The sequence below is a fragment of the Oryza glaberrima genome, chromosome 4 (assembly GCF_000147395.1).
Source record: "Oryza glaberrima chromosome 4, OglaRS2, whole genome shotgun sequence".
NCBI classification, from domain to species: Eukaryota; Viridiplantae; Streptophyta; class Magnoliopsida; order Poales; family Poaceae; genus Oryza; species Oryza glaberrima.
In genome coordinates this window covers 3,999,501-4,020,599 of record NC_068329.1, presented here as the reverse complement: position 1 = coordinate 4,020,599, position 21,099 = coordinate 3,999,501, and the positions used below count along the sequence as shown (strand labels likewise).

At 38.9% G+C, this 21,099-nt stretch overlaps 1 protein-coding gene across 1 annotated transcript; it reads left to right on the top strand.

The window, feature by feature from the left end:
* Positions 1 to 15,153: 15,153 nt before the first annotated feature.
* LOC127771244 (9-beta-pimara-7,15-diene synthase, chloroplastic) lies at positions 15,154 to 20,789 on the top strand. The gene is made up of 14 exons (XM_052297110.1): positions 15,154 to 15,422; positions 16,579 to 16,628; positions 16,786 to 17,068; positions 17,170 to 17,350; positions 17,723 to 17,943; positions 18,028 to 18,148; positions 18,221 to 18,318; positions 18,404 to 18,618; positions 18,698 to 18,810; positions 18,887 to 18,982; positions 19,070 to 19,285; positions 19,380 to 19,521; positions 19,744 to 19,989; positions 20,297 to 20,789. The coding sequence occupies exons 1-14, from the start codon at positions 15,182 to 15,184 to the stop codon at positions 20,600 to 20,602; spliced, it is 2,529 nt and encodes an 842-aa protein (XP_052153070.1). The 5' UTR covers positions 15,154 to 15,181; the 3' UTR covers positions 20,603 to 20,789.
* The last annotated feature ends 310 nt before the right edge of the window (positions 20,790 to 21,099 follow it).

Below are 21,099 nucleotides of genomic sequence, written 5' to 3'. Positions count from 1 at the left end.
CCTCCTCCATCCAGTCTCTGGGAAGGAGTGGCCGCCGCCCTACCTCGGGCTCGACTCCCCTCGGGGGAGGGCCACGTGGAATCGGGGGGCAGCCTCCTCCGACTAGTCTTTGGGGAAGGAGTGGCCGCCACCCCACCTCGGGCCTGACCCCCCTCGGGGGAGGGCCACGTGGCATCGGGGGGCAGCCTCCCACTAGTCTTTGGGAAGGAGTGGCCGCCGCCCTACCTCGGGCCTGACTCCCCTCGGGGGAGGGCCACATGGCATCGGGGGGCAGCCTCCTTCCTCTAAACCTGATACCCCCGGGCCCATATCACCGACAGAAGTAATATATAAATTATTAGTCAAGTTCTCTCTATATGATCTTCCCACGGGATAAAATAAATACGATACCTTTGGAATACTCTCGGGTGAAATGCTTCAATGGTATATCCGTGCGCTTGCGGATAAACTCTGTAACCATAATATACCAGGAGTATTTCCGCGCCATTGCTGGGAATTATATTTCTAGTAATGACGTTAAGAAATACCAACACCTCCCAAGGAGAAGAGAGGAGAGAAGAAAAGGTGAGAGAGAGAGGAGTGAAAGTGAGGCATAGAGAGGAGGAAAGTGTGTGAGAGAGAGAGGAGTGAAAATTAAAAGGAAGGGAGAGGAGGTGTGAAAATTTTGAAGTGAGTGAGAGGGAGATGTATTTTCGCATGTGGTCCACTTAATATGCCCTCAAGCGAAAATCAATTTTTCCGTGCGGTCCTCTTAAGGAGCCGCACACGAAAATGGACTATTTTCGCGTGTGGTCCACTTACGAGGCCCGCACGCGAAAATCGATTTCTCCGTGTGGTCTGGTTAAAAGAGCCGCACACGAAAATGGAGCACGATTCTCGCAGACGCGACCAGTTATGGTCTACACGAAAGAATAAGAGGCTCTTGTGCAAGGAAAATCGTTATATATATATATATATATATATATATATATATATATATATATATATATATATATATATGCAAATGCATACGCATATGTACAAAATAGACATATATGTATATATTAAAGCACTTAACATTTTATGTGCATATATGACCAAAATATATATTTACACTAAAGTAAATGTGTACATATATAAATATAGACATGTATTACAATTTATTATGTCCTAGCTATGGGTTCGACATCGGCGTTATCTCAGAAGATAACGACTTATGAATTGTCGATTCGTCGTAATAGAATTCACCCTCGGGATCATGGACTTATTCGTTGATGAATCCCATGAGTTGTTCTTGAACAGCCGCGATAAACTTGTGTGTGAGGTTGTCCTTCTTGTGAATAACCTATGAATGTATGAAATTAAATAGTAAACAAGAAATCGATACGTACCCAATGAAATTTTGAATGGTTTATTTGTATGTACATCGAGCTCTCTTGTGGTGTAGATTTGGGTTGTAAGGCAGTGGCAATACTCGCATACGTAGTAGCCGCAGAAGTTAGTTCCCTCTTCCTGCTTTGCACACTATATATACATGACAAATGACGAGAGATTTAATATACACTTATATTTGAATTAGAGATTCAATATAAATTTAGAACATGTACTCACAGGAAATTTGAACCTCCAGCTAAGTTTTTCTTTCCAATTGCCGCGGACCAAATGACAGAACCGATACCAAGCCCTACATGGACTGTAAAGCTATGATTCGTAGTAGCAATAACAAAATTCGTAATAACATTGGAACTTATGACATTACCTGTCTATAAGTTCAAAAACCTGGTCAAAAGTAGACTCTTTTTTATTCATTGAGTCATAGAAATTGACTTTGCATGCCTCCAAGCCGAAGAGTAAAAGAATCTAGTGGAATCTGCAATGTGCGTGAGATGCATGGTATATGAAGCACTTAGCATGTATGTACGTGAACGAAATTTGTTCGGAAGACAGTAAAAACTACATACATGAACGAAATTTGTTCGGAAGACAGTAAAAACTATCTCTGTGTTGTACGGCAGTAGTATGAACGTCTTGAAATGCTGCTCTTTCAGGAGATGGACGAGATTGTACTCTGTGGCTTTCGGATACTTGTTGATCATTTCGACATTTACTTTTCGAGGATCTATGAATCCAGTATCGAAAACCCCATGCCGTTGGGCCCTTTGAATCTCTATTCTACAACAATAAAAGGAATTATTATATATGGTGTACATATATACAAGGACCTAATTAAAGGAACATAAGAAATCTAACTCAACGATACTTACAAAATCCAACAATTCAGAAGAGAGACGTCGAGGGCGTCCAGCTGGTATAGTTCGTAGATACCCTTGAAATTGATCCAGAGATCATCTTCTCCTTGCAAGAAGTCGGAGTGCCTTATCCTCGCTCTGATTATCTCTCTACCGCTGGCGCTCATTTCCATGCAAAGTTGATGGAATCGGTACATCTGTGTTGGTAAGGACTGCAGCTGCTCAGGCTTGACTAGCGGTTTACCGAGTTCGAGCTGGTATTTCACTTCCGCCTTTGGGATTGGTGCACCTTTAAGCAACTGATCCCTAGTTAGCCCGAAGTCAGAAATAAATTCTTTTATTCCAATTTCTTCCCCGGTCTCCAACGGCTCGACCTCCTGGTTTCGTTGCTCTCCAAGCTGAGGGAGTTTTTTGGACTTTCCAAAATATGCTTTCCTAAGTGTTCGCTCATAGTCCGTTAGCTTTAAGGCCTCCTTGACTGGTCCCGACATCTTCTGGAAGAACTTCTTGGCTCTCAGGTCTACAGGTATCTTCTTTTCTGGACTCTGAGGCTTCAATTGCCTCTTCAGTTCTGCTGCCACATAAGCGTTAAGCTCCTCTTGCGTGCAATCGTACGGCGGCTCCTTGTTTTCGGTGGCGTCAACTTTCACCTTCTTCGTTGCCCTTGTGCGGGCAGGCGGTGGAGCTTGGTGATACCTTGACTTGGAAGGTGCCGGAGGACACAACGCAGGAGCCTGAGGAGGAGTCGGTGCAGGAGCCTGAGGAGGAGACGGTGGAGCCGAAGGAGATGCTGCAGGAGTTTGTCGCCCAGGGAGGATGATGTAGTGCTTGCGCCATAGTATAATGGCGTGGCTTGTGTCGCGTAGATGCGCCTCACCGTCTCCTCTAGGGTAGTCCAACTCGTGGTCCTCGTACGCGGCTTCCACCAGCTCAACTTCGACCCTCGAGTATCCTGCTGGAATCGGCCTGCAGTGGTAAGTCCCTGAAGGGTCCGTTGGGATAGCCATTCCCGGCGCCACCTTCACATGATGAGAGGTTATCTATTAGTAATCAAACTAAGCAGCAACTTGCGGAATGTACAAGTCAAAAATCATAAAACTACGAGCATACCTTGATTGATAAGTTCTTGTAGGGAATATGCAGCTCACATGGTGTCCGCTGCGTGATTTCATCAACGGGGCAGGTGGTTTCGTCCTGAGTTTGCATGGCGTCCATGCTCTGTGATTCTACCTGCCCCGTTGAGACGTAGCTGCTACGATTGCCTGAGGGGCTGACTATTATAGGTGGAATGTACGGCTGGGGATCCTGGCACCGATGTGCAGCCATGCGTTCATCCACCTTCCTTGCCACCTCCTCTTGCATGCTGAGCTCGTAGCTCGATACCTTGTACTCAAGATCTGAAATCTTCGCCTCGGTATCTCTCTTGCTCCTCATCCGACTCCTATACGTGTGGATGTCTCCTTGAATCCAATCCTCCAAGGAACCACGCCTTTCCCTCGTGTTCGTCCTGGATGCTCGGGAGTCTGCAGGGCGAGTGACAACTCGTCCTTCTCTCTGTCGGGTCGGAACTTGCCCTGAGAAGAGGCTTCCACTACGTCCGTTAGTCGACTGGTAGCCTCATGTATCTGATAGCCGAACACCAGGGAGCGATCAACGGGGTTAAGCGTTCCACCGTGAGCATAGCACCAAAACTTCGATCAATCCGGCCATTTAGCGGTGGCCGGTTCGATACCCCTCTCAATCAAGCTTGCTTCCATCTCCTCCCACTTCGGCATTGCGATGCTATAGCCGCCTGACCCCAGGTGTTGATGGTACTGCTTCTTGGCGGCATTTTCTTTGTTTCTGTCCATCAGTGCTTGCCCTTGTTGCCCTGTCTTGTAAGCAACGAACTCGTCCCAGTGATCCCTTAGCTTCGGGAATGTGTTGAAGTTTGGTATCTGCCCCTTCAGGATGTATTTATGGTAGAGATCTCCCTTGAAGCTCTGGAACTGTTCTGCCATTTTTTTTAGAATCCACCTTTTCACTATGTTCTCCGTACCCGAAGGAAGGGTGAATGTCTCGAGCATTGTGGTCCACAGCATCTCTTTCTTTGAATCTGGGACAAAGCTGTCATAATCTCCGCGTGCCCTTGTTTTGCGCCAGTACACCTTACTGACAGGCACGTTATCCCTCACAACCCAACCGTTGTGTCGTATGTAATTCTTGGCTGCTTCTGCCGGGGCACTAGGTCAGCCGTCTTCATCCACCTCAGTTATGATGTGCTGATCCTCTATCTTCTTCGCGGCACCTCATTGTCCGCGTGCCCTCTTCTATCCAGCGGAGGGTTGACTTCCACTAGCCTCCTCCTCCTCGTTCCCCTCCGTATCCCTCTCCATGTTCCCCTCCTCATTCAAGTATTGGTTTGGATCCTCGTTCCCCTCTTCTTCGTTCCAGTTCTGGCTGCTTCCCTCTGCGATTGTATCATATAGTATCTGTTCGTCATCACGATCAGCCATCTGTTCATACAAGAAATATTTGCAGACGTTTGTTATTTACGTATATAATATTTGATTAAAACTCTAATAATCATATATTAAAACTCTAATAATCATATATGCTAACTCTAATAATCTTATATTAAACCGATATATGTTAATATATGCTAAGTCTAAGAATCATATATGCTAAGTCTAATAGTTATATATGCTAACTCTAATAATCATATATGCTAAGTCGAATAATCATATATGCTAAGTCTAATAATCATATACTAAAACTCTAATAATCTTATATAAAAACTCTAATAATCATATATACTAAGTCTAATAATCATATATGCTAAGTCTAATAATCATATATGCTAAGTCTAATAATCATATATTAATACTCTAATAATCATATATTAAAACTCTAATAATCATATATGCTAAGTCTAAGTTTCGTATATTAAAGCTCTAATAATCTTATATTAAAACTCTAATAATTATATATGCTAAGTCTAATAATCATATATTAATACTCTAATAACCATAAATGTTAACTCTAATAATCTTATATTAAACCGATAAATATTAATATATGCTAAGTCTAATAATCATATATGCTAAGTCTAAATAATCATATATTAAAACTCTAATACTCTTATATTAAAATTCTAATAATCATATATGGTAACTCTAAATAATCATATATTTACATCACTTGCCTGCGCAAATTCCTCCTATGGCTAGCTACCACTTCGGCTTGAGGGACGACGACGACATATTTTCTGCATCATGCAAAAAATTGTATTAGTCTAAACACAAAGGAACATATATTTTTCCACTCATTTTCAAGTATATAATCATATATGCTAAGTCTAATAATCGTTTTCTCGTTCATACACGTCTTGTTCGCGTTCGTTCACGTTTCGTTCACATGTTTCGTTCATGTGCCTTCACATTCGTTCACGTTTCGTTCACGCTCGTTCGCGTTTCATTCACATTCGTCCGCGTTTCGTTCACGTTCGTTCGTGTTCGTTCACATCTGTTCGCGTTCGTTCCCGTTCGGCATTGACGTGGCGGCGTGGCGTGGTGCGGCGCAGCGCGACGTGACGTAGGGCGGTGGCGGTGTGGCACGGCAGGGGCGGCGTGGCATCATGTGGCGCAGCAGTGGCGGCGTCGATGGGGTCGGCGTCGGCAGTGGTGGCCGCGTCAGCATCGCGACGTCGGGGTCGATGTCGGCGTGGCGCAGTGGCGTCGGCAGCGACGCGACGATGACGACGATGACAAGGCGCCGGTGGTTTGGAGAGAGAGAGAGATCGAGAAGGCGGGAGGCTCTCACCCCATAGATGCGGCAGCGGCGTCGGCGGAGACGGCGGCGACGACGACGATGACAGCGAGACAACAGTAAGACGTCAGCGGTGTTGGCGTGAGGGATGCCCAAGGCAGTGGCGGCGAAGGAGAAGCCGAGATCGAGAAAAAAACTTCTAAGTGTTGGTGGAGAAGACGAGTGCCTCGGGCATATATATACCCCGGGATCTTTAGTCCTGGTTGGTGGTGGCTACAACCGGGACTACTACAATCGGGACTACTTTAGTCCCGGTTGTAGCCACCTACCGAGATTAAAGATCTTTTCCCGCTATTTCCAAATTCTTTTTTAAACCGGTTAGGGTTAAGAACCGGGACTAAATATAGTAGCTCTGCATATTAAATTTCATTACATATGGGTTTCTAAAATAGTAAATAATGCATTAAAAAGATTTAAAGTCACAAAATTAATGACAAAACCTTTAAAATATATTGTTGTCTATAATAAATTAAGTGGATCATATGTAAATACCACATCCATGATTTAAAATTGTTAAAAATTCTAATAATCATATATAATAAGCATATGCATGATTTAAAACTTTTAAAAATTCAAATAATCATATATAACTAGCATATGCATGATTTAAAATTGTTAAAAATTTCTAATAATCATATATAATAAGCATATGCATGATTTAAAACTTTTAAAAATTCAAATAATCATATATAACTAGGATATGCATGATTTAAACTTGTTAAAAATTCTAATAATCATATATAATAAGCATATGCATGATTTAAACTTTTAAATATTCTAATTATCATATATAGCTAGCATATGCATGATTTAAAATTGTTAAAAAATCTAATAATCATACATAATTAACATGTACTATACAACAATTGATTTATATGGATATTCAATACATTCAAAACAATTTACATCGTGTACACAACAATTACGGCAATACATCGGCAGTGACGGTTGACCGCACGTACTTTCTCCTCACTACTATTCCTTCCTTGTGATCGCTGCGTGAGTAAGGGGTGTCTTCATTTGATAGGAGGATACTAGGGTCAACCGTCACCGTGAAAGGGGGTTACCCATCAAAGTGATCATAATCCTCATCAGTCTTGTCCTCTACTCCAACGATTTTTCTTTTGCTTGGGAGAACCACGTGGTGCTTCGGCTCGTCAGGCCCTTTGCCCTTCTTTCCTTTGCTAGACATGTTCTTCACGTAAAAAACTTGCGTTACATCATTGGCAAGGACAAAAGATTTGTCCGAGTATCCAACCTTGTTAAGGTCAACCGTTGTTATCCCACTGTCATCAATCATTATGCCTCCACCAGTCAACCTACCCCATTGGCACCAGAACAGAGGGACCTTTAGAGGTCCATAGTCAAGTTCCCATATATCCTCGATGGCACAGTAATACGTGCCAATTATACCATCGTGTCCCATGGCATCGATACGAACAACACTGTTCCGGTTCGTGCTCTTTAAGTCTTGGGCTCTAGTGTAGAATGTGTACCCATTGATCTCATATCCTTGGAATGTCGCGATGGAGCCAGATGGTCCCCTCACCAGGAAGGCCAGTTGTTGGTTAATCGTCTTGTTACCCATGAGATGTTGTCGTAGCCACGCGGAGAAAGTATCAATGTGATGCCGTGTAATCCATGCATCGGACTTACCTATGCTTATGGCACGAACTAGAGCCAAGTGCTCCTCGATGTAAGGAGCCACCAATGAAGATTGTTGCAGAATTGTGATATGGGCTTTACGGAATAAATTGTTGTCTACCGTCATTATTGCTTTCCTTCCGAGAGTCCTCTTTCCCTGTAGTCTCCCTTCATGACGTGATTCAGGCACCCCGATTGGGCGAAGGTATTCAATAAATTCTACGTAGAATTCAATGATCTCCTCTGTTCCATACCCCTTGGTGATGCTTGCCTCTGGACAAGCACAGTTACGAACATACTTCTTCAGAACGCCCATGTACCTCTCGAAAGGAAACATGTTGTGTAGGTACACTGGCCCGAGAATACCGATATCTTTGACAAGGTGACAAAGCAGATGCATCATTATATTGAAAAATGAAGGTGGAAATATCAACTCAAAGCTGACAAGACATTGCACACATCATTTTGAAGGGCTTCTAATCTATCCGGATCGATGACCTTCTGCGAAATTGCGTTCATGAAAGCATATAGCTTTGTTGTTGTTGCCCGGACATTGTCTGGTGGATACCCCGAACTATAACTGGTAGCATCTGTGTCATCAACACGTGACAGTCATGAGACTTTAGGTTTGTGAACTTCTTCTCCTTCGTGCTTATTATTCACTTTATATTCGTGGAGTATTCAGACGGTACCTTGATGCTCTCCAAGCATTCGAACATACTTTCCTTCTCAGCCTTGCTAAGACTGTAGCTGGCTGGACTCAAGTAATGACTTTCTTTCTCCTTTGGTTCCGGGTGAAGGTCGCTGCATTGTTCCATATGGTTCAGATCTTTACGTGCTTCCAGTGTATCTTTCGACTTTCCATATACACCTAGGAAGCCAAGCAGATTTATGCAAAGGTTCTTAGTGAGGTGCATCACGTCGATTGCGTGGCGGACGTCCAAGAATTCCCAATAGGGTAACTCCCAAAAACTAGAGTTCTTTTTCCACATCGCCGCGTGACCATCTTCGCTCTCTATAGGCTGACTGCCAGGCCCCTTTCCAAACACTACTTTAAGATCTTTCACCATAGCAAACACTGTTTTCCCGCTGTGATGTTTAGGCTTCGTATGGTGGTCCACCTTATGTTCAAAGTGTTTGCCTTTCTTCCGTACTGGGTGGTTTGCAGCAAGGAATCGACGATGACCCATATACAAAACCTTCCTACAATGCTTAAAATACGTACTTTCAGTTTCATCCATATAGTGAGTGCAAGCCTTGTACCCCTGTTAGACTGCCCGGATAGGTTGCTAAGTGCAAGCCAATCGTTGATGGTTACGAACGGCAGCGCTCGTAGGCTAAACTCCTCCTGTTTGTCCTCGTCCCACACGGAGACACCTTCTTTCTTCCACAACAGTTTCAGATCTTCGACCAGTGTTCTTAGGTAAACATCAATGTCGTTACTAGGTTGCTTGGGGCCTTGAATAATAATCGGCATCATTATGTACTTCCTCTTCAAGCATAGCCAAGGGGGGAGGTTGTAGATACACATTGTAACGGACCAAGTGCTATGGCCGCTGCTCATCTCTCCAAAAGGATTCATGCCATTCGTGCGTCCTTTCCAAAGTCTTTAAATATTCTGTCGATGTTTCGCCACTTCGAACCATTGGCGGGGTTTTCAGCATCCCGTCCTGTTGACGTTCTTCAGTGTGCCAACGCATCATTCTAGCATTCCCCTTGCTCCTAAACAAACGCCTTAGCCGTGGTATTATAGGGAAATACCACATCGCCTTAGCAGGAATTCTCGTCTTCGTTGGCTGCCCGTCAACTTCACTTGGATCATCTCGTCTAATCTTGTATCGTAGTGCTTTACAAATAGGGCATGTTTCTAGGTTCTCGTACTCCTCACCGCAATATAGGATACAATCATTCGGACATGCGCGAATCTTCTGAACTTCCAGTCCTAGAGGGCAGACTATCTTCTTAGCCTCGTACGTTGTCTTGGGCAATTTGTTTCTCTCCGGAAGAATGTTCTTGACGAGTTTCAATAAATCACCAAATGCCTTCTCACTAACACCATTTTTTGCCTTCCATTGCAAGAACTCCAAAGTGGTATCCAACTTTTTATGCCCCTGCTCGCAACCTGGGTACAATGACGTTCTATGGTCCTCTAATATACGCTCCAATTTATGGGCCTCTTTTTCACTTTCACAGTCCTCCTTGGCGTCCTGCAACATCTGACCAAGATCATCCGCAGCGTTGTTATCGTCAGCATCCTTGTCCACCTCACCTGTTTGATTTCCTTCAAATCCAGCGTACTGAGCCCAGTCCGGAATGTTCTCGTCTTCCACTTCATCTTCTTCCATTTCAACCCCTTGCTCACCGTGGGATGTCCAACAATTATAGCTTGGCATGAACCCTGACTCAAACAAGTGGAAATGAATAGTCCTGGATGCAGAATACTCCTTCTGGTTATTACACTTATTACATGGACAACAAATAAAACACTTATGCTTGTTAGCTTCGGCCACTCTCAAAAAATAATGCACGCCGTCAATAAACTCTTTCGACCACCGGTCAACGTACATCCATTGCCGATCCATCAACATAAAATGAAAAAAAAATCTTACATAAATAAATATTCGTACAATAATGACAGTCATACAATAATGATAAAATAACTAAAAACTCTTTCAACAGTCATACAATAATGACATATCATTATTCATATAATAATTATAAAATAATCCAACAAACATTCTTATTTATTATTTTTGAAGTTTTAAACTATTATTAATATTAATGTTGTACTTCTTTTAATTTTCAATTTAGTTAGATTTCTATTATTTAAGATTAATTTTCATTTTATTTTCCTTCTCAACTATGAGAATAAAACTTTTTTAAGTAAATAAACAAAATTTCTATATATTCTTTTTCCCCACACAAATTTTCTCTCTCATCAACTTACAACAAAGTTTTGGAGATAAAAAAAAGTGTGTGAAACATAGTTCCAAAAGTAATATAACAAAAAAAAACATTGGAGGATGAAGTTACTAACCTGACACCTCTGATTTGTATATAATCAAAAAAAATTTCACAAGAAATTTTAGGATGACCTCCCCTCTTTTTGGGAGATATTTTGAAACTTGCTCGGGCTGGAGGAGGAAGAAGACATATATAAAGGAGATCTTTTGTCCCGGTTGGTAACACCAAGTGGGACTAAAGATCCTGGGGGACCTGACAAGGCCTGACAGGTTTAAAACCAGTTCGTAACAGGCCTGATAGGTTTAGAACCGGGACTAAAGATCAAATATGCCCGCTCTAGCCACCAACCGGGAGTAAGTATATTTGTTTCATTTTTTTCTAGGATATAGGATATATGCATGAGAGGTGTGTTAGGGTCATTTATCAAGAGAGATATACATTGATTAGATTTAGCTAGGTGGTTTCTTAAGTGGCTCCAAAGACAAGTTTGAACTGAAATGAAGATAAGGGGTAATATGGATGAATTGAAATGTCAAGGAGTTTTCCCTTAAAAAAGGTCGAGTGAAGCGAGTTGTAGATGAAACTTTAAAGACATTTTTGGCTATTCACCATTATCTTTACGACACTATATTTTCTTAAAAGATAGTTAAATTTTTTATACTAGCTTACATTATAATTCCGCTATAAATTTTAAATCTGACACTGCAACTATAATCACATTATAGAAGTTCTAATATTTACACTGTAATTTTTTAATGCACAATACATAATATAAATAGGATTAAAAATAATTTAAAATATACTTATATGTTACATATAAAAGTGAAAGCGAGAAAAAATGACTGAAACTAATTTAGTGATAAATACCGCATCATATTTTTAACGATCTCGAAAAACAAAATGCATCGTTCAAAGGAACCCTGACTCACCCACCATTCACAAAAAGTCCACGTGTCATGTTACTGATCATTTGTCGATAGCACAGCTACTTTTATCAATGAACAGCAAAATAATGTTTGACGAGTTGGGATGGAAAATTAAGTGATGGATATAGGGACAGATGCCGCATACATTTTGTTCCCGTGGAGCAACACTAAAGGATAAATTTATTTTCCACGCCAGCTTAGGACCTACAACGAAAGCGAAATTAACATGTTATTATCGTCTACAGCTAATCTAATAGTTTAATTAATAGACGTGACTACACAGCTACCACTCAATCTATGAGAGATATTATCCACCTATACTTCAAATACAATTTTCTTTTAAACTACTAATCCGATCTACGATGCAATTGCACCGTTATATTTCTAACAATTAAATCTTTATAACAAGATCTCACATGATTATATTCTGATGAAAAATTATAAATTACTTTTATGATATATCTAAATTACTTTTAATTTCACTAAATTACTTCTTAGACATGTAAAAGTAAATTCAATGAAGCCTAAAAGTAATTTACATATATTATAGAAGTAACTTATAAAAAAAGAAAGTAACTTTAATGAATGTCTTTTTTAATTGGATGTGACTACACAGCTAGTGATAGCTAGTTTGTACTCCATCTAGTATCTCCTTTCAACTTGAAAAATGCAATAGTATCTTCTTTTCTCATTCTACATGAAAAACAAAAATGAAAGGAAAAAAGCAATCGATGATTAAACAGATTTATAGAGAGTTACTTTTTAACCATGCAAAAGTTACTTCCAATTAACATTGAAGTTACTTTTAAAAATTGTTAAACTTATGTGTGTTGATATGTGCTAATTAAATTTAATTTCTAGATAAAGTCATATTTTTGTCCCTACAACGAATTTACTTCTAATGTCGTGACAAAGTTACTTTTATAATATATGTAAATTATTTTTAGACTCTATTAAATTTACTTTTATATATCTAAGAAGTAATTTAGTCAACTCTAAAAGTAACTTATATATATATGATAAAAGTAACTTACATATATAATAAAAAGTAATTTACAAATATAAATATTTTTTCATCGTAATATAATCATGTAAGATATTGTTGTGAAGATTTAATTGTAACGAGTACAATGGTGTAATCGGATTATAGAACGGATAAGTAATTTGAAAGAAAACTTTGTTTGAAAAGGAAAAGGACGTACATGTATATTAAAAAAATACATGCATGTAGTGCCATGTAGTAGTTGGACTTCTCCACATTTCTCCATGTTTAGACGTCGCTAGTTAAGGCAAAATCGACAAGCCTCTCGAAATAGATTTTACGTTAATTATATTGTAGCTGCACAAAAATATATACTATGCCATTAATACTTGGTCACAACCTCTTAGAGCAAGTTTAATAGTATAGCAAACTACTAGCTCCAAATCATATATAGCCAATGTCATAGCCAATTCATGCAATGGTTGCTTACTACACTATTAATACCTGGTCCCATCTGTCATATGCACATTACATCTTGGTGTCCATGCTGCAGCTAGCTATAGATCTGTAGCCCGATGCTCTTCTCTCTTTTTTTTATCTCTTTAAAATGTGTTTATAGCTGGCTTATATAGTCTGCTATTGTACCTGCTCTTGTACATACATCTCGAAGCTTGTGCTACTGCTCAATACAAATTTGTAGCCTATTTTTCTTCCCTCTTCTTCACTTAAATATAAATCTAATGTGCTAATTTTTGGAGCCCTATTAATTATATGATTTATTATACTCGTTCTTATGTAAGCATATATAGTTTATTATTTATCATAATCCCGGGTTCTCTAATACTCCTTTGTCATAAATATCCCATGCTTCGACCTTTTTTAGTCATTAATTTTTTTACGAGTGATCTATCCATTCTAAAATATAAGTTACCATTAACATTTAAATTTTATTTTAAAATACAGCTATTCAATTCACATGTTCCCCATTTTAACCAATCAGAACTATCTCTTGTTTATTTTCTCTAGCTATTTCTTATCTCAAATCAACAACCATATCGATAAGTAATTCCACCTAATACAAATTTCTTAATTCCCGAGGATAGTTTCAAAGATATTTATGATGGAGGGGTAATTTTCAAGGCAAATATATATATGCACATACCTTTTCACGAGTTAAGCATTTCAGAAATTATTAATGATGAAAGTCTAAATTTTGTTGGCCAAATCTTATCACCAAGGGGAGCATTTTCAAAGTAAATTACATGAAGTTAATATATTCTTATCAGCTAAAAATAGAGTCCAATAGAATCAATACTACGGTACTATTCCACTTCCACCCTACTTAGAACTCGAGCCATGGATATTCCACCAAGAGTCGCTCTCCTATAAACCAGGACGTCAGAAAAACACATGCCTGGAAAAAACATGCACCGTTCAACGGAACCGTTGCTCACCATTCACAGAAGTCCAGGTGTCATCTCGCAGACTCGCACTGATTTGAGGATAGCTGATCAGCTACTTTATCAATGACGTACGACCAAAAGAATGTTTGACAAGCTGGAGATATTAGTCGGCAAATAAAGCTGGATAGATTCAGGATCAGTTTGAGAACTCGTTAGGTTTTGCAACTCCAATGAACATTCTTAACGAACTGTTAAATAACTTTTTACAAAACTACAGATGTTTTAACAAAATTATCACAGAACTATGGATTTAGAAAATAAATTTGTCATCAAACTATAGATATAAGATAAACTATCCCAAAACTATATATTTAGTAATAAAATAACAAAATTACAAGTTTAGCATAAATATGTAATCACAAAACTACAACATATACAACTTGAAAACAATATTAGTGCGGAGAATTTAAACTATAAAATTTATATTTTCGTGACAACATTAATATTAAATCTACAGTTTTATGTTACTTGATATTAAATATGTAGTTTTGTGATAAGTTAAAACGGATGTTAAATCCGTAGTTTTGCAATAGAATATCTTAGATCTGTAGTTTTTGTAGTTTTTTTTGATAGTTTGATGAGAAAGAAAATATGTAGTTTTGCGAGATTTACTCAATTTTCTATATATACAAAAGTTTTGTTAAAAATTTAAATAAGCTCACTTTAAAGGTTTGCAATAGTTAATAATATATAGGTTAATGATATTTCTCGTTTTGCGCGCGTGCGGATATATAAAAGGTAAGCTAAACAGTTCTTTCGAACAAAACAAAAGGATAAATTCACAGGCATCTTTCCAAGCGTGCGTGCTTGGACCTATGTCACAGGGATGCAATGCACTTATGCAGGTTATGATCCAGTTTGGTATGCAAAATACATGGTATAGGTCACAGGCATGCTTGGACTGGACCTACCAGGCTGCTACTATATTTTTTTTGAAGACGGAATCTGCGACGAAAGCGCCCGACCATGCTCAGATCTCGTATGTCCCAGCGTCCACGTATACGTTACGTTCCAGAGCTAGCTAGCTAGCACGTTGGAAAACTGAACATCGATATATCGTCCAAGGCTATATAAATACAAAGCCATATGCTTGCATCGGGCCTGCAACATTGTTAGTTAGATCAGGTTAATTATTAACGTCACCCATTTCAATCCAACCTCGTGCCAATGGCGAGTCCTATGGAAGCTGTAGCCCGTTCCAGCCTCGTGCTCGCACCTCGCCGGCGGCGAGCCCTCGGCCTCCTCCCGGTGGCGGCGGCGGCCGCCCCATTCGTGCTAGACTGTCGCCGGCGGCATAACGGAGGAATGCGTCGTCCTCATGTCAGCTTCGCCTGCTCGGCCGAGCTCGACACCGGTCGCCGGCAGCTTCCTTCCACGGGGACTCGAGCGGTGATGTCGTCCTGTCCCGGTATATGAGATCAAACTCCCTCCTGGCTTACCTTGGTTTGTTGGATAGAGTCATGGAGTCATGGGGTCCTATTTAGCGCGCGGGTCTAGATTCTTGAATCACGTTGTCTTAATTTTATATGTTCAATTATATATGGCGGATCTAGATATTTGTTCAAAAATAGACTCGGTGAAAGGAACCACCCCAATTTTTAGTTTGCTTTGTTTTGTTTTCTCGATCTATATCCAAACGTTATTATACTTGTATAAGTCATAATTTCTACTCTATAGATGCCAAAATATAGTAATTTCTTGGGTTTAATTTTATCCCAAATATAATAACTTAAATACTCCCTCCGTTTCACAATGTAAGTCATTCTAGCATTTTCCACATTCATAGTGATGTTAATGAATCTAGACATATATATCTATCTAGATTCATTAATATCATTATGAATATGGGAAATGCTATTGTGAAACGGAGGAAGTATGTAATAGACGTCTTTTTAACACTGAACAACACATACCATCCTTGACTTTTATTATCAAGCCAACTATAACCTAGGGTCCCGCACATCGAGAAGGTAAACAAGTATTTTTACCTATCCTTAATAGTCATGTCAAGGGTTAAAAATGTTATATTTTAGGACAAAAGAAGTATTTTTCTACTAATAAGACATTACACAAAGCATAATTTCTTTAACTTGCTCCATTAAAAAGACATAAGGGTGAGTTGTCGATTTATTGATAAAGTGTTCAAAATGTTGACTGATGTATAAGAAAAAACCATTCACTTTAATTAAATACATAGCCACAATAAATTATTAATTATTGTACTTTAGGCATCAACTAGAAGCACGTGATGAATTTCCCAACTATGAGTTGGGTTTCTTCTAGCCTGAACCTTCATAGCTTTTGGTCCCACAATATATTGATGGCTATATATATTTTAATAAAAATTAAAATTTCTTACAGTCTATGAGTAGTATGGGTACAAAGAAGATAGACGGTGGTTAATTACCCGGTGGACCAATACCTAAAATTCTCGTTTTCTGAAAGTTACTTTTTCAATGAAATGAAATTTACTGTTGTATAGTTAATATGGGTGCTGAATATTTGTGGTTTAAGAGTAGTGCCATACTGATCATTGTAACATAAATCTTCATCTGTTGAAACAGGATATGTTGAGGGGAGGATGGTAGGAGAAAATACAAGTCAGATAAACATGGTATGGTGTACGGACATCACATATATCGAACTTTCCTTTCTGATATAATTGGATGGAGCTTATTTAAAAGAAAGGCCGCAATAAATTTTATTATCTAAAGAAAAGTGTTTGAGCATCAAATCTTAATCAAACCCCTTCACCATTTTACACAAATTAGGGACGGGAGGCTAGAATACGTAGGCACTTGGAGAACCCGGAGTTCTTACCATCTTCATATGACATAGCATGGGTAGCTATGGTGCCATTGCCGGGCACTGATCATCTTCAAGCTCCATGCTTCCCTGAATGTGTGGAATGGATACTACAAAACCAACACAGTAATGGGTCGTGGGGTGTCAATGAATTTGACTCATCAGCCAGCAAGGATATTCTCCTATCCACTTTGGCATGTATTATTGCACTTGAGAAATGGAATGTCGGTTCGGAGCAAATAAGGAGAGGTATAGACATCAATTTAGTTACCTTCCAATAATTTGTTTCAATGTCTTTATATGCTTTTGAGATTTGAATGATAATGAAAAGTAATTAATTATGTTTGCAGGATTACATTTTATCGCAAAGAATTTCTCCATTGTTATTGATGACCAGATTGCTGCACCTATAGGCTTCAACCTCACATTCCCTGCTATGGTTAACCTTGCCATTAAGATGGGTTTGGAATTTCCTGCCAGTGAAATTAGTATTGATCAGATTCTTCACCTCCGTGATATGGAATTGAAAAGGTAAGTTAATGAAAAAAAATGTTGTCAAAATAGATTAGTGTTGTACCCAAAAAAAGAGCAACTTTTGTGAGTAATGTTATAATTTTAAAATAAAATTTTCCAATATGGAATTATGATTATAAGAAAAGCTTATATATGTTTCAGTTGAAATATTATTATAAAAGGCATGCAAATGTTTTCCTTGTGACAAAAAATAGTATCTGATTATGTATCTATGTCAAGCTGCTGCGTGGAGTCATATTTTGTATATAAACCTATTTAATTATCATGGTTATGACTTCTAGCATTTTACTTTACGGTTATTTTTTTTAAAAACCAATGGATATAGCAATAAGAATACTATTGAGTCGTAATACTTTTACAATTAATTAGACTGGCTGGTGAGGAATCTTTGGGGAAAGAGGCATATTTCGCCTATATTGCTGAAGGTCTAGAAGAAAGCATGGTGGATTGGAGTGAAGTTATGAAGTTCCAGGGGACGAATGGATCATTGTTCAAGTCCCCGGCTGCAACTGCTGCTGCATTAGTCCACAGATACGATGATAAAGCCCTGGGATACCTATATTCTGTTGTCAATAAATTTGGAGGTGAAGGTAAGAATTGTTTTTCCTTGTGAAAGATGTATAAGTGTGTAGACTATACTGCCAAATACTTAATATGGTATTGTACCCTTGCAGTACCAACCGTGTATCCGCTAAATATATTTTCTCAGCTTTCAATGGTGGATACTCTCGTCAATATTGGAATATCTCGGCACTTTTCTAGTGATATAAAGCGCATTTTGGACAAGACATACATGTAAGAACCATGTCTAATCAAAGGCCTTTTAAGAACCATGACTAATCTTGACATTATCTACTTTGCATGCAGTTTATGGTCACAGAGAGATGAGGAAGTAATGCTGGATTTACCAACATGCGCAATGGCATTTCGCCTTTTGCGTATGAACGGATATGGTGTTTCCTCAGGTATTTTAATACCAAAAAGTTTCTTTTCTTAGCAATACTATTCTCTTTTGTCTTGATCTAATTTGTTGTGAGTGATCTCACACAGATGACTTGTCCCATGTTGCTGAAGCCTCAACTTTCCATAACTCAGTTGAAGGATACTTAGATGATACAAAATCCTTATTAGAATTGTACAAAGCTTCAAAAGTCAGTTTATCAGAAAATGAGCCAATCCTAGAGAAAATGGGTTGCTGGTCAGGTAGCTTATTGAAAGAAAAATTGTGCTCCGATGACATCCGAGGAACACCAATCCTTCGAGAGGTGAGTGCATGAAACTTAAAATCCCCACTTCAGTTGGTCTTTAAGTTTACATACAATTCAGTTATTTTTCTAATTTCAGGTAGAATATGCTCTCAAATTTCCATTTTATGCCACGCTGGAACCTCTAGACCACAAGTGGAACATTGAAAATTTTGATGCCAGGGCTTATCAGAAGATAAAGACCAAAAACATGTAAGCATCGTATTTCTGAAAAAAATTACGCATGGAATCGTGTCAATACATGAGCTAATATACTTTTCTGAACCAGGCCGTGCCATGTCAATGAAGATCTCTTGGCTTTGGCTGCTGAAGATTTCAGCTTTTGTCAGTCAACTTACCAAAATGAAATCCAGCACCTTGAAAGGTATTTCACTGGTATACTCTAGGTCTCTAGCTCACTTGTCTTCTTAACTTCCACCCTTACAGTGCCAGCAAAATTTTCTTTTGACAGTTGGGAGAAAGAAAATAAGCTGGACCAGCTCGAATTTACGCGGAAGAATCTAATAAACAGCTATCTCTCTGCTGCTGCCACCATAAGCCCTTATGAATTGTCTGATGCTCGCATTGCGTGTGCAAAATCTATTGCGCTCACACTTGTTGCCGATGACTTTTTCGATGTCGGAAGTTCCAAAGAAGAACAAGAAAATCTCATATCCTTAGTCGAGAAGTATGGTTCTTGAACTTTATTCTTTCAAAGGTAGTATTGTTTGTTATGCTTTATTAATGAGTTATCGTTCCTGCTTTTCTAATGGTTGTTATAGGTGGGATCAGTATCACAAAGTTGAGTTCTACTCTGAGAATGTAAAAGCAGTATTTTTCGCTCTATATTCTACGGTTAACCAGCTCGGAGCAATGGCTTCCGCAGTACAGAACCGCGACGTTACAAAATACAATGTTGAATCGGTGAGTTTCATGTGTGATCCTCTAATTACGAATTTCATAACTTTTAAGTAATAGAGGCTTTTAGTGAACTCAACCAATTACATCAAGGTGATACAATTTTGCCGAGAACACTTCCGGTCTCTGTATAACCAAGATGCACATAGTCGTATGAAATTCATATTGGCTTGAAAACAACAATGTAGATAAGTATGTTGACATTACAATATATACATGAATTTGCAGTGGTTGGATTATTTGAGGTCTTTAGCGACAGATGCAGAATGGCAACGGAGCAAATATGTGCCAACAATGGAGGAATACATGAAAAATTCAATTGTGACATTCGCATTGGGACCAACTATACTCATAGCACTGTATTTCATGGGACAAAATCTCTGGGAGGACATCGTGAAAAATGCAGAGTATGATGAGTTGTTTAGACTAATGAACACATGTGGTCGTCTCCAGAATGATATTCAAAGCTTTGAGGTATTTTAATTACTTCGCTTCTAATAAATTATTCGTACTTTCTATATTATAATATGATCTCAATTTGTCTTGAATCAAAGTAGAACACGAAATTAGTTTCATATATTAAATCCACCATTAAATATAATTTTATAGTATATTTGTTTTGCGTTACAAATGTTGCTTCATTTTTCAATTACGATTGAAAAAGTTTAACTTAGTACAAACAAAAAAAGTCTTAATATATAACGTATGGATCAGTTACTACTCTGGCCATACAAATTAAGTTTATGATTGGGTAATTCTGACAACTGATATGCTGTTGCAGAGGGAATGCAAGGATGGCAAACTGAACAGTGTGTCACTGCTTGTTCTTGACAGCAAAGATGTCATGTCAGTAGAAGAGGCTAAAGAGGCGATAAACGAGTCTATATCATCATGTAGAAGAGAGTTGCTACGGTTGGTTGTTAGAGAATACGGTGTCATTCCTAAATCATGCAAGGAGATGTTCTGGAATCTTTACAAGACAAGCCATGTGTTCTACTCTCAGGCCGATGGATTTTCCTCGCCGAAGGAAATGATGGGTGCTATGAATGGAGTAATCTTTGAGCCACTGAAAACTAGAGGCAACTAGTCCATCTTAATTTGGCTGAGAAATTTTTAAAAAAAAGGTTTTCCTACTGTATCGCGAGATATCCGCTTTGTAACTCTAAGGTAGCTGCCGGTCTTATAGCCAGGCGAGAGTTGTAATATGAACCTTTTTCTTCTTAATACAATGATATACAAGCCTTTTACGTATTAAAAGAAAAGTTCCTTTGTAATTTTCCCCAACCACATGATAAGGCGAAACATCAAGGAAATAAGCCTACAAAGGGATATCACATTTTCCAAGCATTGCGAAGGAAAAACACACCTCCAAATTGAATCATCAGATAAGCATAGTTGATTCTCTCATTATCTAATTGTTGTACATGTCGCTAAGAAAAGACAAGTAGCCTGCACGTATTGATTGACAAATGACATATGGTGGGAAGGCAATAGTGTCGGGAATTATAATACATTATAAAATCATGAGAGAAATGTATTGGCAGTGCTTAAACTTTAACTTGTACGACTTGCTGATATATTATA

Coding starts and splice junctions, on each gene's coding strand:
- LOC127771244 (XM_052297110.1), top strand. CDS start 15,182: ATGGCGAGTCCTATGGAAGCTGTAGCCCGTTCCAGCCTCGTGCTCGCA. Junction 18,319..18,403: donor CGGATATGGTGTTTCCTCAG/GTATTTTAATAC, acceptor GATCTCACACAG/ATGACTTGTCCCATGTTGCT. Junction 18,619..18,697: donor GAACACCAATCCTTCGAGAG/GTGAGTGCATGA, acceptor TTCTAATTTCAG/GTAGAATATGCTCTCAAATT.